The sequence below is a fragment of the Eriocheir sinensis genome, chromosome 54 (assembly GCF_024679095.1).
Source record: "Eriocheir sinensis breed Jianghai 21 chromosome 54, ASM2467909v1, whole genome shotgun sequence".
Taxonomy (NCBI): domain Eukaryota; kingdom Metazoa; phylum Arthropoda; class Malacostraca; order Decapoda; family Varunidae; genus Eriocheir; species Eriocheir sinensis.
The window spans coordinates 9251990-9262640 of NC_066562.1; the positions used below are offsets into that span (position 1 = coordinate 9251990).

The 10651-nt window shown below is 46.7% G+C and overlaps 1 protein-coding gene across 1 annotated transcript in view; it reads right to left on the reverse strand.

The window, feature by feature from the left end:
- Window positions 1-4590: 4590 nt before the first annotated feature.
- Window positions 4591-10651, reverse strand: part of LOC126983469 (uncharacterized) — a gene marked incomplete at its 5' end in the record, with an annotated part of 8186 nt that continues 2125 nt past the window's right edge. Inside the window, 5 exons of the mRNA XM_050836168.1 lie at window positions 4591-4809; window positions 8069-8219; window positions 8937-9046; window positions 9922-10089; window positions 10620-10651. The exon at window positions 10620-10651 is cut by the window's right edge and continues 154 nt beyond it. Of these exons, the coding sequence (XP_050692125.1) occupies window positions 4591-4809; window positions 8069-8219; window positions 8937-9046; window positions 9922-10089; window positions 10620-10651 (680 nt within the window). The remainder of the gene's footprint in view (window positions 4810-8068; window positions 8220-8936; window positions 9047-9921; window positions 10090-10619) is intronic.

Genomic DNA, 10651 nt, shown 5'->3' on the forward strand with positions numbered 1-10651 from the left:
TTCAGGTCCCTCCACTGTGGATAATCTAGCTTGCTTTTCTCTCTAAGACTTTGCTATGTATGATTAGAGACTTTGGCACATAAAAGGCCCTCTGAGGTTGATCTATACTTTGCTAAATGGAGAGTTCAGGTCCGTCTGCTGTGGTTAATCTAGCTTCCTTTACTAAGACTATGCTACGTGAAGAGTTGAAGGCTCTCCACAAAGTTTGATTTAGGTAGTTTTAAGCAAGTTTCAGTTAAGTCCACGCAAACTCAAGAGGTAAATGGAGGAGAAGTTGTATTAGAGCATCCAATCTTTTGCTGGCAGTATATCACAACACAAGACAGGGTGGGCAGTGCAGTGGGTCATGGTAACATCAGGTGGGTTAACACTACTATACAGTGCAGTGATGGGGCCTGTACAGTGGGTCATGGTAACACTGTACAGAAGGTCATGGTAACACTGTACAGAAGGTCATGGTAACACTGGTGGGTCGTGTACAGTGGGTCATAGTAACACTGGTAGGGTTAACCATACAGTAGAGTGGATTGATGGGGCCTGCAATGTTAGACAGGACCACCTTATCTGGTACACACACACGCAGCCATGGTACACTCAGCTACACACACACTCCAGCCATGGTACACACACTCAGCCATGGTACGCACACCAGCCACCACACACACTCACAGCCATGGTACACTCAGCCACGGTACAAATGCAGAAATATGTTTGGTGCAGGGGTGGTACAATCAGATGCATTAATTACCATGTTAAAGTAATGTCAGTCCACACACACACACACACACACACACACACACACACACACATTGCGGCTATATACACAACACTAGTTACCAAGAAAGGTTAAACTATGAAAAGCCTGCAACATTTTCTTTCCTTCCAATGATGTCGATAATAACTTGTGCGATTATCGGAAATGTTTGAGGCAGTGAATCATACTTATAGACAAAAATAGGGTAGGCAAATTGGGCTTCAAGGAGAATATAGGCCAGAACTGGTTTACAAATAGGGCCATGGGTAAAGGTATACACTTGCTACTCATGGCCTCAGCTCATCTCCATTACACTGGCCCTTGAGCTGTGGACTAATGGAGCAATTTAGCAGTTTCAGAATTGGTGAAATACGGTGCAAACTTTAAATGGAGGTTAGGCAGACGTATGGGCCAGAACTGGTGTACAAATAGGGCCATGGGTAAACGTATACGCTAGCTGCTCATGGCCTCAGCGCTCATCTCCATCACACTGGCCCTTGAGCCGTGGACGAATGGAACAAATTTAGCAGTTTCCGTCATTGGTACAAATACGATGAAAGTTTTAAATGGAGGTTAGGTAGACGATGGGCCAGAACTGGTGTACAAATAAGGCCATGGGTAAAGGTATACACTAGCTACTCATGGCCTCAGCGCTCATCTCCATCACACTGGCCCTTGAGACGTGGGTGAGATGAACGAATTTAGCAGTTTCCGTCGTTGGTACAAATACGGTGCAAACTTTAAATGGAGATTAGGCAGACGCATGGGCCGAGGTGAGAGGTGGCGAGGAGCTGGTTCAAAGGAGGTGTCATGTGTAGGTCAACCAGCTGGCCTCTCTTATAGTCTCCTGATATTCTTATGCATTGAGGAGATGGTATTAGTAGTGATTGTTGGGTGATTACAGTGTTGGTAGCAGTGGTGGTAGAAGAAGTGTGAGAGAAGAAGGAGGAGGAGGAGGAGGAGGCAGAGGAGAAAGGAAAGTAAAAAAAATATGTAAAAGAGGAAGTTGAGGAACATTAGTAGTGGGAGGAGGAGGAGGAAGAGGAGGCTGAGAAGGAAGGAAAATAAAAAAAAATGAAGAAAAGAGGAAGTGGAGGAACATTAGTAGTGGGAGGAGGAGGAGGAGGAGGAGGAAGCAGAGGAGAAAGGAAAGTAAAAAATATGAAAAAGAAGAAGTGGAGGAACATTAGTAGTGGGAGGAGGAGGCTGAGAAGGAAGGAAAATAAAAAATGAAGAAAAGAGGAAGTGGAGGAACATTAGTAGTGGGAGGAGGAGGAGGAGGAGGAAAGAAAAAAAGATGAGGAAAAAATAGAAATAGAAGAGAGAAGCAATAGGTGTTGTAGTAGTATAAGTAGTAGTAGTAGTAGTAGTAGTAGTAGTGTCCATGTTACGGCAAGACATCGCAAACAGTCAATGTACAGGTCAATCAGGTTAATCAGTTACTGTACAGGAAGCAAAAAATTGACCAGGTAATTGGGTTAATCATCCACTGTATACAGGTGACCAGATACGTAATTAGGTTATTAAGTCGTACAGGTGAAAAAAGGGTTGACCAGGTGAGGGGGTTAATCAGTCACTGTATAGAGGTCAAAGGTCACCAGGTAAATACAGGTTAATTATGCAGTGCCTCGTGCAGCATTGCTAGTCACGAACATTTGAGGTGAGCGGGCGGGTGGGTGGGTCCTGGGGTGGGCTTGCGTGTGGGCGTGACCGACTGGTATGCCCACGACCCATCTTGGCGTCGGGAAATTTTATCTCATCGCCATCATCAGGAACGGTGACTGCAACGAGGATATGGCAACAGTGTGGGTGGGGTAGGGTGATGCTGGTGTTGGCGACAGTGTTGGGTCTGGTGTGTGTGTGTGTGGTGTTAGTTGACTTGTTATCAGTGGAAAGAAAAACATCACAAAAAAAAAATCAAAAGTAAAAGGAAGTAAAGGGGATAAGGAGCTTTCATAATTAGAGGATTGAATGGTGCGGAAAATACATTGACAAAATAGTGGATGAAAATACATTGAAAAAAGTAGTGAAGGAAAATACATTGACAAAACAGTGGAGGAAAATACATTGAAAAAAAGTAGTGAAGGAAAATACATTGACAAAATAGTGAAGGAAAATACTTTGACAAAACAGTGAAGGAATATACATTGACAAAACAGTGGAGGAAAATACATTGACAAAACAGTGGAGGAAAATACATTGACAAAACAGTGGAGGAAAATACACTGACAAAACAGTGAAGGAAAATACATTGACAAAACAGTGAAGGAAAATACATTGACAAAACAGTGGAGGAAAATACATTGACAAAACAGTGGAGGAAAATTCATTGACAAAACAGTGGAGGAAAATACATTGACAAAACAGTGAAGGAAAATACATTGAACAAAACAGTGGAGGAAAATACGTTGACAAAACAGTGAAGGAAAATACATTGACAAAACAGTGAAGGAAAATACGTTGACAAAACAGTGAAGGAAAATACATTGACAAAACAGTGAAGAAAATCAAGAAAATGTAAAATGAACAAGTGAACAAGTGAAAATAAGAATGTAAAAAAAGAAACGCTGAGAAAGATGGATAAAAGCAACAAAAATATATAAACAGAAAAACAATTACCACAAAACAGGAAAAAGTAACAGAAAAATTAGAAGAATGATCAACAAGAGACATTTATATAGTGTCACATTTACACATTACAAGTTACCTGTGGACAACAAGTTACAAGTTACCTTTGACGAACAAGTTACAATTTACCAGTAGACATCAAATTACAAGTTACATGTAAACAAGAAATTACAAGTTACCTGTTGTTTATAAGCTACTTTTCTTCTTCTTCAACAAAGGAGACAGCTCAAGGGGACACAAAAAAGGAAACAATAATAAAAAGCCCGCTACTCGCTGCTCCTAAAAAGAATCAAAAGAGGTGGCCGAATGAGAGGTCAATTTCGGGAGGAGTACAGATAGTCCCCGAGTTACGACGTATGCGACTTACGACCGCTCGCTTACCGTCGTAGTTGTATACAGGTAGTCCCCGAGTTACGACGTATGCGACTTACCACCGCGCGCACTTACAACGAGGTCAATAATATTAGTATAAGACTTGTCCCTACCTGTGTTGTAGTGGAGGTCTTCACTCAGGAAGCGGTGGAGGTCCTCGTCCCGCCGTCGCAGCTCCGTGGACATGAGCGTCGCCTTGTCGCTCACTGACCGAGCACTGAATGTCCAGCGCGTCCTGTCTCTTGCGGATGAACTGCTGAAATTCATGCGCTGCTCCTCCAACACCTGGGTGGGGAGGGATGCAGTGAGGCGAGGGAGGAGAAAGGGTGGGGGAGAGAATAGGGTGGGGTTAGGAAAGGCGAGAGAAGGGAGGAAGGGGAAGAGGAATGAACAGGGTAGATTTAGGGAGTTAGGCGAAGAGAGGAGAGATGGGAGTTAGTGTGGAAGGATGAGGAAGGAAGGGGAAAGAGGGTGAGGAAGTATGAGAGACGAAATGAGAGGCGAGAAAGAGAGAGGAAGGAAAGGAAAGGGTTAGGAGTAGGAAGGGAGGAATGAGGGAGAAAGGGGAGGATAAATGAACAGGGTAGAGTAGTTAGAGAGTGAGGGGAAGAGAGGAGAGAGGGGAGGTAGTGTGGAGGGGTGAGGAAGGAAGGAAAAGAGGGGAGGAGAAAGAGAGAGGAAGGAAAGTAAAGGACTGTGGGTGTGACTGAGGAAAGGAAGGAAAACATGAAAAATCGAGTTCTTGATATATCACTACTACAAACCTTATTACCTCCATGACTACAACTCCTCCTCCTCCTCCTCCTCCTCCTCCTCCTCCTCCCACCATTACCAGTTCATGAGTTCTGCAGTTGCCTCATGCCCGCTAGGACGTTCTGGGTGTGGTGGGTGTGACTCTGAAGGCCGTGGGTGAGGGAGTCTGCTTCCTTCCGTAGCTCGGCCTCCTGTGATAGGTAGAGCTCCTCCCAAGCCGCCCTGGCCGTCCCCACGAACACCCGCGTATCCAGCTCCGCCTCCTCAACGTGGCTCACCGATGCGTGGTTGGAGAAGAGAGCCTGGGGGAGGGGGGTTGGGTGAGCCTGATAGTGGTGGTGGTGGGGAAGGTGGTGATACTGGTGATAGTAATTAGGTTAGGGTGATAATGGTGGGGGGATTTGGATAGTATAGGGATGAAAGAATGAAGGTGCTGGTTAACTCTTGCACGAGAGATTTGGATAGTATAGGGATGAAAGAATGAAGATGCTGGTGAATGTGGTAGTGGTGGTTGGGTGATAGTGATGGATAGATTGTTTTGTTGGTGGTAATGGGGTGGTAGGTAGGCCTGGTAGGGTGGTCATAGACTTCACAACTAGTTGACGGGAAATCTCTTCAGTCTTGGCGCGCTGGCTTCGCGTAAGGGGCCGATTGTTATGGCGACTTTCACTGCGACAACTCAAACACACTCTGCGTTCTTACTCCGAATTTAAGTGGAAACAGGACGAAATCTTCAAGTTTTAGTGCATACAAGCAGGCAGGAGTGTCTCTAGAGTGATTTGGTCGAGGATTCAAGGTAACTTATATAAAATAGCACCATGCGTGCACTTTGAAAACGTTGTGTAAAAAATGGCAAATTTGCGTAACTTTAGGTTGAAATCTTTACGTAAAATGAATGATAACCGTAGGATAGTGAAGTCCACAGTTTTACGTATTAGGAAACAAGAAATGTACGTTTAGTTAGTGCCTACATGGCAACTCAGCTCAGTTCCCGCGTCGCCTAACTCGCCTTAGGCACGCAGTCAGCTGGGCACTTCCTCTGTAAAGGATTATCGCTGTCCTGCCTCTGTTTACTCTCCAAGTAAAGGACCTACAGTTATTCATCGTCTCTGTACCCTTCCCCACAACTGCGAGGATCCAGAGGACGATACAAGAAGACACAGAAGGCAGTGGATCGAGTGGAAGTGACGGAGGAGACACAAGATATGAGGACGCCGCGACCCCGTGGAGTAAACTGTGGAGGAGCCGTACTACGCCATCAGTGCAGTGACTCAGTGTTGTGTGCAGTGCAGTGGTGTGTTCAGTGCAGTGTGGTAGTGAGGGGCTGTTCACTACGTCCTACGGGTCGAGTATGTGTGCATGGGGAAGGCCAACTCTGACCCGACTGAGCACTCTTTCGGCAAGCGCCGCACCATGTGCGGCGCCAACTACTGGACGAGGGTGCAGAACTTCATGGTGAGCAACAGGTTGGCCCAGCGCCTGCATTTGCTGAAGCTCGTCGGGTTCTTCCCCGGGGACGTGCAGGCCGACCTGGACCGGGCCAAGGCAGAGGAGAAGGAGGACGACGAGGTGATCTTGGCCCAGCTTGCCAGGGAGCTGGCCGACGACCAGCCGGACCCGCCGACGGACGAGTTGCTCTCGCCGCGGTCGGCAACTACGCCGGCTACCTGGCCAGGAAGGTCCAGGCCAACTCCTCTGTGGCCGAGTGCTGCAAGCAGGAGCTGCCCAGCAGGAGGAGATGAAGATTACCGTGGAGCTCGAGAGGGGCGACCCGCCCTCTGTGATGTTCGACGCCCTGGTCGAGCTGGTCGACAGGGGAGAGCTGGAGACGGGCCGGGCGGTCCTGAAGCGGCCATCTCTCCCAATGGCCCACATGGCGTCCTTCGGGATGTCGCTGTGGGACTCCCTGATGTGCAGGGAGGACAAGAAGGAGCGCAGGTTGAGGTTCCTCTCCCTTGCCATGCGCCACAGGGACAGGTTCAGGCACCTCCTGGAGTTCCTGGCGGCCTCAGACCCGACCTTGCAGGGGTACAGGTGCCAGGAGGGCACAACCTGGCCAACACCATCTTGCCGCACATCAGCAGGTCCCTCTTCAACTGTTTCGGTGCTAATTTCTCCAAGGACGTGACCTCAGAAGCGAGGAAGAACAAGGCCTTGAAGCAGCCGACCGGCAGGAAGAGGAGCAGTATCGAGGAGGGCAGGAAGGAGACGGCGAGGAACAGGGACGTGTACAAGTCCAGAAACTGACCGGGGCCCACAAGTCATAGGCCAAAAGGCTAAAGTGATTGTTCAGGACGAGGCCAGATAGCCGGCAAGACGTGCTGCAGCAATAGTGACATCGGAATTCAACAAAATAAGTTGTGATTGTATATAGAAAATGAATATTTTGCTTTTGTTGAGTAAAATTAAGATGTTTCTGCATGCTTTCCTCAAGTATTAAGTTTCTAATGTGAAAATTAAGTGATTTATTAGATGTTAAAACTTACGTAAAAATTGCACTAAATAAAAAAAATAAGTAGCTATTTCGGGCAAAACTTATAAGATATGCTAAATATTGCTATTGATTCTGAAAATATAAGTGATTATCTCTGCATTTGGTGATGTTTGTGCATCTAGCGTAAAATCTGAGGATTTTATAGCCTTTTTTAAGTTTTGTTATACTTATATAAAAAACAATTAATCGGGATTTTATTAGGAACGACTTTGAATTTTTGATACCGCTGCTCATGGAGACTCATATGCCTAAGGGAGGTGCCTGTTTTAGTTTCAGGTCGCTAGCTGCTTTGGTTTTGAAAATATTTAAATTTTAAATTTTGAAAATCGGCCCCCTGCGAATCGGCCCCGCGCCCCGTTTCCCGTCAAGAGATTGTGAAGTCTATGGGGTGGTGATGTTTACAAGAAAGGTGGCGATGAGGGTGTTGGTTAAAGATGGTTGGCTGACAGGGTGGTGATGAAGGTGGTGATGGTGACAAATAGGTGGTGTTGGTATTAGATATTTTCCTACACTTCAACACCTCCTCCATTTCCTTCCTCCTTCCTCCTTCCTCCTGTAATCACTCTTCCTTCCCTCGCTCCTCCTCTCTCCCTCCTCGGATTACCCCTCCGTCCTGCCCTCCCTTCCTCCAAGCACTTTTTTTTTTCCCTCCTTCCCTCCCTCTCATCTCTTATCACTTTGTCTCCCCTCCTGCCTCTCCTCCTCCCTCCTCCTCTTCCATCACTCTTCCTTTAACACTTCCATCACCACCCTCCCTCCTTTCCTCCTTCTCTCCCCTTGTTTACTCTGCTCCCTTTCCTCCCTTTTTCTCAATATTTTGCGAGGGAACATCTCTCTCTCTCTCTCTCTCTCTCTATCTACTTGTCTCATTCTTTCTTTTCTTTCTTTATTTCTTTCTCAATCTCTTCAAAATCATTTACCCTTTCTTTCTCTCCCTCTTTCTTTCTTTCTTTCTGTATCTCTATCTGTGTTATCTATCTATAAATTCTCCTATCTATTTATCTATCCATGTATCTATATAGCCTACCTGTCTTATCTATCTCTTCCTTTATCTCTATCTCTCTCACCTCGCTTATCCCAGCCTCCACCGTGGACGATATATGGTCCGTCTCTTTCTTGAACACGTTCCTGAAGTCTTGGTGGAGTTCCGTCGCGTTGTCTAGTCTCTGCTTCAGGCCTTGCGAGAGCGTCTCCACCGCCACCTGGGTCTGGTTCACGCTAGGGGGAGGAAGAAGAGATGGAACTACGGGTCTTGGATCGTAGCAAAGAGTTGACGGGGGGATGACTCTTGCATAAGGGATTTGGATAGTATAGGGATGAAAGAATGAAGATGCTGGTTAACTCTTGCATAAGGGATTTGGATAGTATAGGGATGAAAGAGTGAAGGTGCTGGTTAACACTTGCATAAGGAAATTGGATAGTACAGGGATGAGGAGGAACTAGAAGGGTCATAGCGAAGAGTACATAGAGGAATGAGAAGGTGTTGTGTCTAATTCACGTTATAGGACGGAACGCGAGGAGGAACTGGAAGGGTCATAACAAAGATTTAAAGGTTATGGGTCTAATTCACGTTATGGGAAGGGACACATGGGAGGTTAGGTTAGGTTAGGTTAGGTTAGGTTAGGTTAGGATAGGTTAGGTAAGGATAGGTTAGGTTAGGTTAGGTTAGGTTAGGTAAGGATAGGTTAGGTTAGGTTAGGTTAGGCTAGGTTAGGCTAGGTTAGGTTAAGTTAAAATAGGTTAGGTTAGGTTAGGTTAGGTTAGGTAAGGATAGGTTAGGATAGGTTAGGATAGGTTAGGTTAGGCTAGGTTAGGTTAGGTTAGGTAAGGACAGGTTAGGTTAGGTTAGGGGGGGTGGAAGAAGAGGAAGCAGTACTAGGATCAGAGTGAAGATATAACAGCGGGAACTTACCTCACCTAACCTAACTCCCTTACCTGTAGGAGATATCATTGTGGGCGTCGTTGTTAGCGGCCACGAAGTTCTGACTCTGCATACGGATCAGGACCAACTCTTTAACCACGTTGTTCATGCGGTTCTGGATCTCCTGAAGAAGGGGACGAAGGGGACTCACTCGCATTAGAAGTATTAAGAAACATAACATCTATAGTTCCACCTCCTTCATGTGGTTCCGTAGCAAAGGATTGACACCGGCGCATTATGAGAGAGAGAGAGAGAGAGAGAGAGAGAGAGAGAGAGAGAGAGAGAGAGAGAGAGAGAGAGAGAGAGCACGTGTGTTGATTCTGATGATGTGTTTGACGAAGATAGACACACTGGCATGTTTGCATTAGTTTGTCTGTTGTGTTGAGTTTGTTTGTGTTGCATTTACAAGTGAATAGCCGTACTGACAGGAGGAGGAGGAGGAGGAGGAGGAGGAGGCAAATCAAACGACACAATACAATGACTTCGAATGACAGAGAGAGAGAGAGAGAGAGAGAGAGCGAGCGAGAGATGCTGTGATTTCTCTCAGGTTCTCTCTCTCTCTTTCTCTCCGTTTTCTTACCCAGACATCTCGTTTTGCTTCCTCCTCTTCCTCCTCCTCCTCCTCCTCCTCCTCCTCTTTCTCTCTCGCCTCCCCTTCCTCGTGTGTCCTATCCTTCTCTTTATCTCCCTTCTCTCCTTCCCCTCCGCCTTCTCTATCTCTTCCTTTCTCTTTCACTATCCGACCTTTCTCTTTATATCTCTGTTTTTATCTCTCTTTTTCTCTCTCTTCTTTCTTCGCCTCTCAATCCTTCTATCCATCATCTACTCCATTCCCTGTTCTTATATATCTGGTACCCCGCTTCCTCTTCCTCCTCCTCTTTTTCCTCTCTCTAATCTTTCTTCGTCTCTCAATCCTCATATGTCTTATCATCTACCCCATCCCCTGTTCTTATATCTGCTACCCCTCTTCCTCTTCCCCCTCCTCCTCCTCCTCCTCACCCTGACGAAGCTGTCCGCGCCGAGGTGGACCTGCCTGGCGTGGTCCCGTGTCCTCGCCGCCAGGTTGCTGTGCTTCGCGGCGAACATTTCCACTTCCTGCGTCAGTTTCTTGAGGGCGTCCGATTCGCGCGTGGCATAGGTCAGATACACGTCCTGCAGCATCTCAACCTAAGGGGGAAGGGGTTAAAATCGTGTTGTAATGAGTGTTTTTTTAGGTTCACGGTACAGAAGAAGAGTCAAACTACATCATAAAACTACCTCTGGAAACGCCCACAACTTATACGAAAGTCTTGTTTATTATTTTTTTAATATTATTTTACGTCTGCACCTATAGCGCCGGTAGGCTTGCTTGAGGGGCCTGGATGGTGTTCGGCCCCAGCCCGTCATGGCGCAGGCAAGTGTTTATAGTGGCGCCATCTTCTCTTGGCTCATGCTGCCCCCCGGAGCTCGTTCTTGATTCACTTGGACGATTTCCTGTAGAGCCCGGGTTGATGAGTGGTCTTCAGGACAGCATGTGGGTAGTTTTAAGCCACTCGGCGGTGACTGAAAAATCCGAGGTGGTAGCGTGGGGATTCGAACTCGCGTCGTCCATCACGTGGTGAATGTGGGCCCAGGACGCTACCACTCAGCCACCGCCTACCCATTAGAGAAAAAATGTTTTATAATACGACTCAGAGAGTAAACCATCCCATCCCTACCTTTGTAATCAGCTCAACTCCCATGGAGGTCA